This window comes from Balaenoptera musculus, chromosome 3 (genome assembly GCF_009873245.2).
Source record: "Balaenoptera musculus isolate JJ_BM4_2016_0621 chromosome 3, mBalMus1.pri.v3, whole genome shotgun sequence".
Lineage (NCBI taxonomy): Eukaryota > Metazoa > Chordata > Mammalia > Artiodactyla > Balaenopteridae > Balaenoptera > Balaenoptera musculus.
This window is the reverse complement of record NC_045787.1, coordinates 49,542,407-49,557,829: the sequence shown is the minus strand read 5'-3', so window position 1 is coordinate 49,557,829 and position 15,423 is coordinate 49,542,407. Positions and strand designations below refer to the sequence as shown.

The following is a 15,423-nucleotide window of genomic DNA, read 5'->3' as shown; positions in this document are numbered from 1 at the left end:
CAGACAAACAAAAATTAAAAGTTCATCAAAACTAAATCTACCCTAAAAGATATGTTTAAAGAGTGTCATCTAAGAAGAAAGTAAAAGGATAAAATGAAAACAAGAATCTATAGAAAAGGAAAAAATCTGACTAGTAAATGCAACTATATAGTAAAGGCTGCAGATCAACCACTTAAATAAGCTAGTATGAAGATTAAAACACAAAAACTTATAAAAGCAACTATAACTAAAATAAACAGTGAAGGGATAAACAGGAGGATATAAAATAGGACATCAAAAACACAAAATGTGAGGGGAGGAGCGTCAAGATGGCGGAAGACTAAGACGCAGAGATCACCTTCCTCCCCACAAATACATCAGAAATACATCTACATGTGGAACAACTCCTACAGAACACCTACTGAATCCTGGCAGAAGACCTCACACTTCCCAAAAGGCAAGAAACTCCCCATGTACCTGGGTAGGGCGAAAGAAAAAGGAAAAAACAGAGACAAAAGAATAGGGATGGGACCTGCACCAGTGAGAGGGAGCTGTGAAGGAAGAAAGGTTTCCACACACTAGGAAGCCCCTTCACGGGCGGAGACTGCGGGTGGCAGAGGTGGGGAGCTTCGGAGCCACGGAAGAGAGCACAGCAACAGGGGTGCAGAGGGCAAAGCGGAGAGATTCCTGCACAGAGGACCGGTGCTGACCAGCAGTCACCAGGCTGAGAGGCTTATCTGCTCACCTGCCGGGATGGGTCGGGGCTGGGAGCTGAGGCTCGGGCTTCAGTCGGATCGCAGGGAGAGGACTGGGGTTGGCTGCGTGAACACAGCCTGAAGGGGGCTAGTGCGCCACAGCTAGCCGGGAGGGAGTCTGGGAAAAAGTCTGGAGCTGCTGAAGAAACAGAACACTTTTTCTTCTCTCTTTGTTTCCTGGTGCGTGAGGAGAGGGGATTAAGAGCACTGCCTAAACGACCTCCAGAGACGGGCGTGAGCCGCAGCTACCAGAGACGGGCATGAAACACTAAGGCTGCTGCTGCAGCCACCAAGAAGCCTGTGTGCAACCACAGGTCACTCTCCACACCTCCCCTCCCAGGAGCCTGTGCAGCCCGCCACTGCCAGGGTCCCGTGATCCAGGGACAACTTCCCCGGGAGAACGCACGGCGCGCCTCAGGCTGCTGCAACGTCAGGCCGGCCCTGCATCCGTACCCCTCCCTCCCGCCGGCCTGAGTAAGCCAGAGCCCCCGACTCAGCTGCTCCTTTAACCCCATCCAGTCTGAGTGAAGAACAGATGCCCTCAGGCGACCTAAACGCAGAGGTGGGTCCAAATCCAAAGCTGACCCCTGGAGCTGTGTGAACAAAGAAGAGAAAGGGAAATTTCTCCCAGCAGCCTCAGGAGCAGCGGATTAAATCTCCACAATCAACTTGATGTACCTGCATCTGTGGAATACCTGAATAAACAACGAATCATCCCAATTTGAGGAGGTGGACTTTGGGAGCAACGATATATATATATTTTTCCCCTTTTCCCTTTTTGTGAGTGTGTATGTGTATGCTTCTGTGTGTGATTCTCTCTGTATAGCTTTGCTTTTACCATTTGCCCTAGGGTTTCTGTCTGTTTTTTATTTTTATTTTTTTATTACTTAAAAATAATTATTTTTCTTAATAATTATTTTTTATTTCTTAATTTAATAACTTTATTTTATTTTATTTTACCTTCTTCTTTCTTTCTTTCTTTCTTTTTTTTCTCCCTTTTATTCTGAGCCGTGTGGAGGACAGGCATCATGGCTGTGCCACTGAGGTGGGAGAGCCAAGTTCAGGACACTGGTCCACAAGAGACCTCCCAGTTCCATGTAATATCAAATGGTGAAAATCTCCCAGAGATCTCCATCTCATCGCCAAGACCCAGCTCCACTCAATGACCAGCAAGCTACAGAGCAGGACACCCTATGACAAACAACTAGCAAGACAGGAACACAACCCCATCCATTAACACAGAGGCTGCCTAAAATCATAATAAGGCCACAGACACTCCAAAACACACCACCAGATGTGGACCTGCCCACCAGAAAGACAAGATCCAGCCTCATCCACCAGAACACAGGCACTAGTCCCCTCCACCAGGAAGCCTACACAACCCACTGAACCAACCTTAGCCACTGGGGACAGACACCAAAAACAACAGAAACAATGAACCTCCAGCCTGCTAAAAGGAAACCCCAAACACAGTAAGTTAAGCAAAATGAGAAGACAGAGAAACACACAGCAGATGAAGGAGCAAGGCAAAAACCCACCAGACCTAACAAATGAAGAGGAAATAGGCAGTCTACCTGTAAAAGAATTCAGAATAATGATAGTAAAGATAATAAAAAATCTTGGAAACAGAATGGAGAAAATACAAGAAATGTTTAACAAGGACCTAGAAGAACTAAAAGCAAACAAACAGTAATGAACAACACAATAAATGAAATTAAAAATTCTCTAGAAGGGATCAATAGCAGAATAACTGAGGCAGAAGAACAGATAAGTGACCTGGAAGATAAAATAGTGGAAATAACTACTGCACAGCAGCATAAAGAAAAAAGAATGAAAAGAATTGAGGACAGTCTCAGAGACCTCTGGGACAACATTAAACACACCAATATTTGAATTACAGGGGTCCCAGAAGAAGAAAAGAAAAAGAAAAGGATTGAGAAAATATTTGAAGAGATTATAGTTGAAAACTTCCCTAATATGGGAAAGGAAATAGTTAATCAAGTCCAGGAAACACAGAGAGTCCCATACAGGATAAATCCAAGGAGAAACACGCCAAGACACATATTAATCAAACTATCAAAAATTAAATACAAAGAACAAATATTAAAAGCAGCAAGGGAAAAACAACAAATGACACATAAGGGAATCCCCATAAGGTTAACAGCTGATCTTTCAGCAGAAACGGTCCAAGTCAGAAGGGAGTGGCAGGACATATTTAAAGTGATGAAGGAGAAAAACCTACAACCAGGATTACTCTACCCAGCAGGATCTCATTCAGATTTGACAGAGAAATTAAAAGCTTTACAAACAAGCAAAAGCTAAGAGAATTCAGCACCACCAAATCAGCTTTACAACTAATGCTACAGGAACTTCTCTAGGCAGGAAACACAAGAGAAGGAAAAGACCTACAATAACAAACCCGAAACAATTAAGAAAATGGTAATAGGAACATACATATCAACAATTACTTTAAATGTAAATGGACTAAATGCTCCAACCAAAAGACAAAGACTGGCTGAATGGATACAAAAACAAGACCCATACATATGCTGTCTACAAGAAACCCACTTCAGACCTAGGGACACATACAGACTGAAAGTGAGGGGATGGAAAAAGATATTCCATGCAAATGGAAATCAAAAGAAAGCTGGAGTAGCACTTCTCACATCAGACAAAATAGACTTTAAAACAAAGACTATTACAAGAGACAAAGAAGGACACTACATAATGAACAAGGGATCAATCCAAGAAGAAGATATAACAATTGTAAATATTTATGCACCCAACATAGGAGCACCTCAATACATAAGGCAAATACTAACAGCCATAAAAGGGGAAATCAACAGTAACACAATCATAGTAGGGTACTTTAACACCCCACTTTCACCAATGGACAGATCATCCAAAATGAAAATAAATAAGGAGACACAAGTTTTAAATGATACATTAAACAAGATGGACTTAACTGATATTTATAGGACAATCCATCCAAAAACAACAGAATACACTTTCTTCTCAAGTGCTCATGGAACATTCTCCAGGATAGATCATATCTTGGGTCACAAATCAAGCCTTGGTAAATTTAAGAAAATTGAAATCGTATCAAGTATCTTTTCCAACCACAACGCTATGAGACTAGATATCAATTACAGGAAAAGATCTGTAAAAAATACAAACACATGGAGGCTAAACAATACACTACTTAATAACCAAGTGATCACTGAAGAAATCAAAGAGGAAATCAAAAAATACCTAGAAACAAATGACAATGAAGACACGACGACCCAAAACCTATAGGATGAAGCAAAAGCAGTTCAAAGAGGGTAGTTTACAGCAACACAATCCTACCTCAAGAAACAAGAAACATATGAAATAAACAACCTAACCTTACACCTAAAGCAATAGGAGAAAGAAGAACAAGAAAACCCCAAAGTTAGCAGAAGGAAAGAAATCATAATGATCAGATCAGAATTAAATGAAAAAGAAATGAAGGAAACGATAGCAAAGATCAATAAAACTAAATGCTGGTTCTTTGATAAGATAAACAAAATTGGTAAACCATTACCCAGACTTACCAAGAAAAAAGGAAGAAGACTCAAATCAATAGAATTAGAAATGAAAAAGGAGAAGAAACAACTGACACTGCAGGAATACTAAGGATCATGAGAGATTACTACAAGCAACTCTATGCCAATAAAATGGACAACCTGGAAGAAATGGACAAATTCTTAGAAATGCACAACCATCCGAGACTGAACCAGGAAGAAACAGAAAATATAAACAGACCAATAACAAGCCCTGAAATTGAAACTGTGATGAAAAATCTTCCAACAAACAAAAGCCCAGGACCACATGGCTTCACGAGCGAATTCTATCAAACATTTAGAGAAGAGCTAACACCTATCTTTCTCAAACTCTTCCAAAATATAGCAGACGGAGGAACACTCCCAAACTCATTCTACGAGGCCACCATCACCCTGATATCAAAACCAGACAAAGATGTCACAAAGAAAGAAAACTACAGGCCAATATCACTGATGAACATAGATGCAAAAATCCTCAACAAAATACTAGCAAACAGAATCCAACAGCACATTAAAAGGATCACACACCATGATCAAGTGGGGTTTATCCCAGGAATGAAAGGATTCTTCAATATACACAAATCAATCAACGTGATACACCGTATTAACAAATTGAAGGAGAAAAATCATATGATCATCTCAATAGATGCAGAGAAAGCTTTCGACAAAATTCAACACCCATTTATGATAAAAAAACCCTCCAGAAAGAAGGCATAGAGGGAACTTTCTTCAACATAATAAAGGCTATATATGACAAACTCACAGCCAACATCATCCTCAATGGTGAAAAACTGAAACCATTCAGTAAGATCAGGAACAAGACAAGGTTGTTCACTCTCACCACTATTATTCAACATAGTTTTGGAAGTTTTAGCCACAGCAATCAGAGAAGGAAAAGAAATAAAAGGAATCCAAATTGGAAAAGAAGAAGTAAAGCTGTCACTGTTTGCAGATGACATGATACTATACATAGAGAATCCTAAAGATGTTACCAGAAAACTACTAGAGCTAAGCAATGAATTTGGTAAAGTAGCAGGATACAAAATTAATGCACAGAAATCTCTTGCATTCCTATACACTAATGATGAAAAATTTGAAAGTGAAATTAAGGAAACACTCCCATTTACCATTGCAACAAAAAGAATAAAATATCTACGAATAAACCTACTTAAGGAGACAAAAGACCTGTATGCAGAAAACTATAAGACACTGATGAAAGAAATTAAAGATGATACCAAGAGATGGAGAGATATACCATGTTATTGGATTGGAAGAATCAACACTGTGAAAATGACTCTACTATCCAAAGCAATCTACAGATTCAATGCAATCCCTATCAAATTACCAATGGCATTTTTCACAGAACTAGAACAAAAAATTTCACAATTTGTATGGAAACACAAAAGACCCCAAATAGCCAAAGCAATCTTGAGAAAGAAAAATGGAGCTGGAGGAATCAGGCTCCCTGACTTCAGACTATACTACAAAGCTACAGTAATCAAGACAGTTTGGTACTGGCACAAAAACAGAAATATAGATCAATGGAACAGCATAGAAAGCCCAGAGATAAAACCACGCACCTATGGTCACCTTATCTTTGATAAAGGAGGCAAGTATATACAGTGGAGAAAAGACAGCCTCTTCAATAAGTGGTGCTGGGAAAACTGGACAGCTACATAGAATGAAATTAGAACACTCCCTAACATCATACACAAAAATAAACTCAAAATGGATTAAAGACCTAAATGTAAGGTCAGACACCATCAACCTCTTAGAGGAAAACATAGGCAGAACACTGTATGACATACATCACAGCAAGATCCTTTTTGACCCACCTCCTAGAGAAAGGGAAATAAAAACAAAAATAAACTAATGGGACCTAATGAAACTTAAAAGCTTTTGCACAGCAAATGAAACCATAAACAGGACGAAAAGACAACCCTCAGAATGGGAGAAAATATTTGCCAGTGAAGCAACTGACAAAAGATTAATCTCCAAAACATACAAGCAATTCAGGCAGCTCAGTATCAAAAAAAACAAAGAACCCATTCCAAAAATGGCCAGAAGACCTAAATAGACATTTCTCCACAGAAGATATACAGTTTGCCAACAAACACATGAAAGAATGCTCAACATCATTAATCATTAGAGAAATGCAAATCAAAACTACAATGAGATATCATCTCACACCAGTCAGAATGGCCATCATCAAAAAATCTACAAACAATAAATGCTGGAGAGGGTGTGGAGAAAAGGGAACCCTCTTGCACTGTTGGCGGGAATGTAAATTGATACAGCCACTATGGAGAACAGTATGGAGGTTCCTTAAAAAACTATAAATAGAACTACCATACAACCCAGCAATCCCACTACTGGGCATATACCCTGAGAAAACCATAATTCAAAAAGAGTCATGTACCAAAGTGTTCACTGAAGCTCTATTTACAATAGCCAGGACATGGAAGCAACCTAAGTGTCCATCAACAGATGAATGGATAAAAGAAGATGTGGCACATATATACAATGGAATATTACTCAGCCATAAAAAGGAACGAAACTGAGTTATTTGTAGTGAGGTGGATGGACCTAGAGACTCATACAGAGTGACGTAAGTCAGAAAGAGAAAAACAAATACTCTATGCTAACACATATATATGGAATCTAAAAAAAAAGAAAAAAAGAATGGTCAGAAGAATCTAGGGGCAAGACAGCAATAAAGACGCAGACCTACTAGAGAATGGACTTGAGGACACGGGGAGGGGGAAGGGTAAGAAGGGACAAAGTGTGAGAGTGGCATGGACATATATAGACTACCAAACATAAAATAGATAGCTAGTGGGAAGCAGTTGCATGGCACAGGGAGATCAGCTCAGTGCTTTGTGACCACCTAGAGGGGTGGGATAGGGAGGGTGGGAGATGTAAGAGGGAAGAGATATGGGGACATATGTATATGTATAACTGATTCACTTTGTTATAAATCAGAAACCAACACACCATTATAAAGCAATTATACTCCAATAAAGATGTTAAAAAAAACCCAAAATGTGGGGGAGGGGAGTGAAAAATGTAGACCTTTTAGAATGTGTTTTACCTTAAATGACAACCAGTTTTAAAAAATAAATATAAATGTAAGTCAACACATATGAACCCCAAGATAACCACAGATCAAAAACCTGCAATGAAAACTCAAAAACCAGATAGAAAGGAACATAAGCATACCACTAAAAAATAAACCACAAGGGAAGAGACTAAAAGAAGAACAGAGAAGAACTACAAAAACTACCAGAAGACAAGTAACAAAATGGCAGTAAGTACCTACATATTAAAAATCACTGTAAATGTCAGTGGACTAAATGCTGTAATCAAAAGACACAGAGAGGGCTGACTGGTTAAAAATAACAAGAGTCATCTATCTGCTGACTACAAGAGGCTCACTTCAGAGCTAAACACACATATAGTCTGAAAGTGAGAGGCTGGAAAAGATATTTCGTGTAAATAGAAACAGGAATGCTGGGGTAGCAATACTCATATCAGACAAAGTAGACAGTAAAACAAAGTCTATAACAAAAAGAAGGGCTTTATATAATGATAAAGGAATCAATACAAGAACTGTATATAAAACTCACTAACATATACATACCTAAAATAGGAGCATCTACATATATAAAGCAAATATTAACAGACATAAAGAGAGAAACTGACAATAATACAATAATAGTAGGAGACTTTAACCACCCACTTACATAACTGGAGAGATCATTCAGACAGAAAATCAATACGGGAAAAGTAGTCCTAAAAGACACATTAGACCAATTGGGCTTAACAGATATCTATAGGACATTTCAACCAAAAACAGCAGAAAACACATTCTTTTCAAGTGCAAAAGGAACATTCTCCAGGATATATCACATGCTTGGCCACAAAGAAGTCTCAACAAATTTAAGAGGATATAAACTATACCAAGTATTTTTTCTGGCAACACAGAATGAAACCAGAAATTAACTGCAGGAAGAAAAATGGTAAAAACACCAAAATACATGGAGACTAAACAAAATGCTACTAAAAAATAAAATGGGTCAATGATAAATCAAAGAGAAAATCAGAAAATACCTCGAGACAAATGAAAAAAACCCCACAACCTTCCAAAATCCATGGCATGCAGCAAAAGCAGTTCTAAGAGGGAAGCTTATAGTGATATAGGTCTACTTCAAGAAATGAGAAAAATCTTAATTAAACAACCTAACCTACCATCTAAGGTAATTAGAAGAAGAAGTATAAACAAAGTATAAGGTCAGCAGAAAGAAGGAAATAACAGAGATTAGCAAGGATATAAATAAAATAGAGGCAAAAAAGAAGAAAAATCAATGAAACCAAGAGCTGTTTTTTTGAAAACATAAAGTTGATAAGCCTTTAGACAGTCTCATCAACAACAATAAAAGAGAGGACCCAAATAAACAAAATAAGACATGAAAAAGGACAAATAACATCCAATATGACAGAGACACAAAAAATCATAAGAGAATACTACAAACAGTTATATGCCAACAAACTGGAACACCTAGAAGAAACGGACAAGTTTCTAGAAACATGCAACCTTCAAAGACTGAATCAAGAAGAAACAGACAATCAGAACAGACCAATCACTAGTAGTGGAACTGAATTTGTAATTAAAAAAAAAAAAAAAACTCCCAGCAAACAAAAGTCTAGAACCAGGTAGCTTTACAGGGGAATTCTAGCAAACATATAAGTAAGAGCTAATACCTATCTTTCTCAAACTATTCCAAAAAACTGAAGAGGAGGGAACACTCCCAAATTCATTCTATAAGGCCATAATTACTCTGATATCAAAACCAGACAAAAACACTACAAAAAAAAAACAAAATTAGAGGCCTTTATCTCTGATGAATACAGATGTAAAATCTTCAACAAAATACTGATAAACCAAATTCAATGATACATAAAAAGGATTAAAAACCATGATCAAGTGGGATTTATTCCAGGAGTGCAAGGATGGTTCAATACCCAGAAATCAGTCAATGTGACACACCACATTAACAAAATGAAGGATAAAAGTCACATGATCATCTCAATAAATGCAGAAAAAGCATTTGACAACATCCATTCATGATAAAAACTCTCATCAAAGTAGGTATACAGGGAACATATTTCAACATAATAAAGGCCGTTTATTACAAACCAACAGCTAACATCATATTCAACAGTAAAAAGCTAAAAGCTTTTCTTCTAAAATCAGGAACAAGACAAGGATGCTCACTCTCACTGCTCCTTTTTAACATAGTATTGGACGTTCTAGCCAAAGCAATCAGGCAAGAAAAAAGAAAAGAAAAGGCATCCAAATCAGAAGGGGAGAAGTAAAACTGTCACTATTTGCAGATCACATGGTAGTATATACAGAAAATCCTAATGTCTCCATCAAAAACTACAAGAACTAATAAATGAATTCAGTAAAGTTGTAGAATACAAGATTAATATATAGAAATCTGTTCTTTTCTATACACAAATAATGAACTATCAGAGAGAGAAAGCAAGAAAACAATTTTATTTAAATTTTCATCAAAAAGAATAAAATTCCTAGGAATAAAGTTAACCAAGGAGGTGAAAGACCTGTAGTCTGAAAACCATGCAACACTGAAGAAAGAAATTGAGGATGATACAAATAACTGGAAAGATCCCGTGTTCATGGATTGGAAGAAATAATATTATTAAAATTACCACACTACCCAAGGCAATCTACTGATTTAATGCAATCCCTAACAAAATACCCATGACATTTTTCACAGAACTAGAACAAGTAATCCTAAAATTTATATGGAACCTCAAAAGGTTCCATGTCAAAAGACCTCAAATTGCCAGAGCAATCTTGAGGAAAAAAAGAACAAAGCTGATTTCAGACAATACTATAAAGCTACAGTAATCAAAACAGAATGGTACTGGAACAAAAAAAGACATATAGATCAATAGAACAGAATAAAGAGCCCAGAAATAAACCCATGCACCTATGGTCAATTAATCTACAACAAAGGATGCAAGAATATACAATAGAGAAAAGACAGTCTCTTCAATAAGTGGTGCTGGGAAAACTGGACTGATCCATGTAAAAGAATGAAATTAGAACATTTTCTCACATCATATACAAAATTAAACTCAAAATGGATTAAAGACCTAAATGTATGACCTTAAACTACAAAACTTCTAGAAAAGAACATAGGCAGAATACTCTTTGACACAAATTGTAACATTCTGAGGGATCAGTCTCCTAAGGCAAAAGAAATAAAAGCAAAAACAAACAGGGCCTAATTAAACTTAAAAGCTTTTGCACAGCAAAAGAAACCATAAAAAAAAAAAAGAAAAGACAATCTACTGAATAGGAAAAACATATTTGCAAATGATATGACCAATAAGGGGTTAATATCCAAAATATATAAACAGCTCATGTAACTCAATATCAAAAAACCAAACTACCCTATCAAAAAATGGGCAGAAGACCTGAATAGACATTTTTCCAAAGAAGATATACAGAAGACCAACAGGCACATGAAAAGATGCTCAACATTACTAATCATCAGACAAATCAAAACCACAATGAGATATCACCTCACACCTGTCAGAATGGCTATCATCAAAAAATAACCATAAATAACACATGTTAGCAAGGATGTGGATTAGAGGGAACCCTTGGTGCACTGCTGCTGGGAATGAAAATTGGTGCAGGCACCATGGAAAACAGTATGGAGGTTTCTCAAAAAACTAAAAATAAAACTACCATATGAACCAGCAATTCCATTCTTGGGTACATATCTGGAGAAAACAAAAACACTAATTCAAAAAGATACAGACACCCCAATCTTCACAGCAGCATATATACTACAGCCAAGATATGAAAGCAACCTAAGTGTCCATCAAGAGGTGAACAGATAAAGAATTGTGTGTGGGGGGGGGGATGTTTGTCTGTGTGTATATATATACACACACAATGGAAAATTATAGTAAAATGTGTCATCTAATTAAAATTTTAGTTATTTTCATTACTGAAGCTTTTTATTTCAATAAACCATTAATTTTCTTCTTTAGAAACAGAACAAATGAGGATAACTGTTCAATATGTGAATTACTATTATAATTCAGAAGCACAAAAATTTTATTTTAAAAAGATAACCAAAAATATATTTAGAATATGATTTGTGTATGATTTCAACCTGATGAATCAAGTGATAAAAGATTAAGTGGACTCCTTCAAAATCTGTGAAAAATTATCCCTATGTGCAAATCCAGGAAAATGAAACTTAATGCCTTTGTGGAAAATGTATGTCTTCTCTAGGTAAACACAAATAAGTAGGTCTTTAATATAATTTATTGACCTCTATTCTCCCCAGTGCCTAAATCACACCCTCGTAATAATACAAGTAGTCTTAACTCATTTAGTTAACTCAGAACAATGTAATATAATCATTGTAGATGGTTCATTGATTTATTAAAAACCATGATACTTGATCAATTATTTTATATTTTCATGCACAACATGCCACAGAAATGTAAGGTAAACTCTTTTCACAATAGTTTCCTGTGGGTTTTAAAGAGACATTTTCTTTTATTCATATTAAATAAGTGCAAGGTTAAGAAATGTCAACACAGCAGAACAAACAAAATGTTTAAATAGAATTATTTTAAAATATTATACAGCTATACTAGTTGCAGCTTTACATTCTCTCAATCCAGAGGAAGAAATACCCTTCCACAGGATGAAGTTTTTAAATTTCCTCAGAATGCTAATATTTCAGTCTTTGCATGATTATACTAGCCACTTAGACAAACTACGTGGGCCAACAAAAGTCTCAAAGGAAATTAGAAAACAGTTTGAACTGAATTAAAAACACAACATAAAAGTCATGGGTTGTAGCTCATGCAGTAACTAAAGGGAAATTTATAGCAATAAATGCTTAGATGAGAGAAAAAAGTATTTCCAATCAAAAACTTAAGTTTCTCCCATAAAAAATATTTTATAAGAGAAAGGAAAATAAAGTCAAAGCAAGCAGAAGGAAGTCAGTAATAAAAGTAAGACCAGAAATCAATGACTTTGAAAACAAAAAATAATAGAAAAAAATAATTGAAATCAAAAGCTGGTTCTTTGAAAAGACTGGTAAAACTGATAAACCTCTAGCAAAACTAAAAGCAAGAGGGGAGGGGAAGGGAGGGGAGAGAAGGAGAGACGAGACACAAATTGCTATTATCAGGATTGAAAAGGGGATATCATTACAGACCCAACAGACATTAAAGGGATAATAAGGGAATACTATGAACATTCTACACACATATTTTCAACAACTTAGATAATTCATTGAAAACAACTACCAAAATTATCCAACATGAAACAGATAACCTGAATTGTCCTACAAACATTAAAGAAATTGAATTCATAGTTAAATTCACCTCCTTCACCCACCCCCACCCCCAAAACCTCCAGGCCCAGGTAGTTTCATTACCAAATATTTAAGAAAAAGTAATATTAATTCTTCACAATATTTTCCATAAAACACAACAGGAAAGAACAATTCTTAACTCATTTTATAAGGCCAGCACTACCATGATATCAAATCAGAAAAAGACTGTACAAAAACAGAGTAAGCTTCGGAATAATATCCTTCATGTACAGAGGCAAAAAAACAAAGAAACCAAAAAAACTCTCAAAAAATATTAGCAAGTAGTATCCAGCAATATACAGAAAGAAAAATACAACATAACAAAGTATTTACTGTGGGAATGAAACACTGGCTCAATATTTGATAATCACTTAATATTCACATTAAAAACACATAATCATATCAATTGATACAGAAAAAGCATTTGACAAAATTCAACATCCATTCATGATAAAAATTTCAGCAAACTAGGAATAGAAGAAAACTTCCTCAACCTGATAAAGGGCATCTATCTAAAACCCATACCTAACATAATACTTAATGGTGAAAGACTGAGTGCTTTCCTCCTAACATCAGGAAAAAGACAAGGATACCTGCTCTCATCACTTCTACTCAACACTGTACTAGATGTTCTAGCTCACTCAATAACACAAAAAAATAAATAATCAAATTGGAAAGGAAGAAGTAAGACTGTTTTTATTTGCAGACATGATCATCTGAGTAGAAAACCCAGTGAAATCTACAAAAACCCTGCTATTCCTGATAGGTAAAATTAGAAAGGTTGTAAGATATAAGATTAATACCAAAAATCAATTGTATTTCTATATATTATTAATGAACAAATGGAAATTAAGATTTAATAAAATAATACTATTCACCAACAGTATAAAAATATAAATACTTAGGGATAAATCTGACAAGAGATGTCAAAGATCTGTACTATCAACAGCACAAGATATAAAGTCAAAACAAAAATCAATTAGGTTTCTGTAAACTAGTGAAATACAATTATAAATCAAAACAATTTTTTAAATTAACAATAACACACAAAGTAAATACTTAGGTATAAATCTAACAGTATATGCACACGTTCTGAATGCTAAAAATTGCAAAATACTGATGAAAGAAATCAAAGACCTAAATAAAAGGAGAGACATATCATGTTCATGGACTGGAAAAATAAACACAGTAAAGATTTTGCTTCTCCCCAAGTTGATCTATTTTTTGTAAAGATTTATATGGAAAGGCAAAGGAACTAGAATAAAACAATTTTGAAAATGAAAAATAAAGTTGGAGGAATCACAGTACCCTATTTTAATGACTTAGTATAAAGCTACAATAAACAATAAAGAGGACTATTGGCAAAGGGAGAGACACAAAAATAGACTGAACAGAAGAGAGAGTCCAGAAAAAGACCACACATATAGAGCCAGTTGATTTCTGACAAAGCTGCAAAAGCATTTCAACGGAGAAAGGACAGTGTTTTCAACAAATAGTTCTGGAACAATCAAGCATCTCTATGCAAAACAAGGGACCTCAACCTAAATCACACACCTTATTTAAAAAAAAAAACTCAAAATGAGTCATAATTCTCAATATAAAACTTAGAACTATATAAATTTTATAAGAAACCATAGGAGAAAATTTTCATAACCTAGGGTTAGGCAAAGAGTTCTTAGATAGGACACCAAAAGCATGATCCATTAAAAATAAATTTGAGAAACTGGACTTCATCAAAATTAAATATGTTTCCTGTATAGGAAAAAAATTTTTTTCTGAGACAATAAAAGGACAAGCTACAGGCTGGGAGAAAATCTTTACAAATCACATACTCAATGAAGGACTTACATCCAAAGTACATAAAGAACTTTCAAAATTCAACACAAAGAACACAACCCAATTAAGAAAATGACTAAAAGATTTGAAAAGATACTTCACTAAACAATATATATAAACGGCAAAATAAGCACTTGAAAAATGTTGAACATCATTAGGGAAATGTCATTAGGGAAATGCAAACTAAAACCAGAATGTGATACCACTCTGTATCTATTAATGTCAAAATTTTAAGAGTACCAGGTGTTCATGAGGATACACTGCAAAAGGAACTCTCATACATTGCTGCTTGGAATGCAAAATAGTATAGCCATTCAGAAAAACAATTTGACAGTTACTTACCATATGATCCAGCAATCCCACTCCTGGACATTTACCCTAGAGAAATGAAAGCTTAGGTTCACACAAAAACCTGTACATGAATGTTTATAACAGCTCTATTCATAATTGCCAAAACCTGGAATAACCTACCTCTGCTCAACAAGTAAATGGATAAACTGTGGTGCATTCATACAATGGAATACTATTACGGATTAAAAATAACAAACTAGAGATATATGCAACAACTTGGATGAATCTCACAGGTAATTATGCTGAGTAAAAGAAGCCAGTCTCAAAACATTATATACTACATGTTCTAATTTTATAACATTACATTATTATTTTATAAAATTATCAAAAAGACAAACTAAAGTAATGGAGAACAGATCAGTGGTCTTCAGGAATTAGGGATGGGACAAGGGTGTGATTATAAAGATATAATCATGGCACAATTATAAAGGCACAAGGGAAATTTGGGGTGGGGCTGATGGAACTGTTCTGGACCCCCAC

At 35.6% G+C, this 15,423-nt stretch overlaps 1 protein-coding gene across 8 annotated transcripts in view; it reads right to left on the bottom strand.

The window, feature by feature from the left end:
• RNF180 (ring finger protein 180) overlaps positions 1-15,423 on the bottom strand; it is a 285,515-nt gene that overhangs the window by 211,327 nt on the left and 58,765 nt on the right. For 7 of the 8 annotated variants that reach the window (XR_005019474.1, XM_036849070.1, XM_036849069.1 and 4 more), the window contains one exon: positions 14,935-14,970. The exons of the other annotated variant lie outside the window; for it this stretch is intronic. Coding sequence is in view for 6 of the 7 variants with exons in the window: in XM_036849070.1 (XP_036704965.1) it covers positions 14,935-14,970 (36 nt within the window). In the remaining variant the exon portion in view is untranslated. The remainder of the gene's footprint in view (positions 1-14,934; positions 14,971-15,423) is intronic. 8 annotated transcript variants of the gene reach the window in all.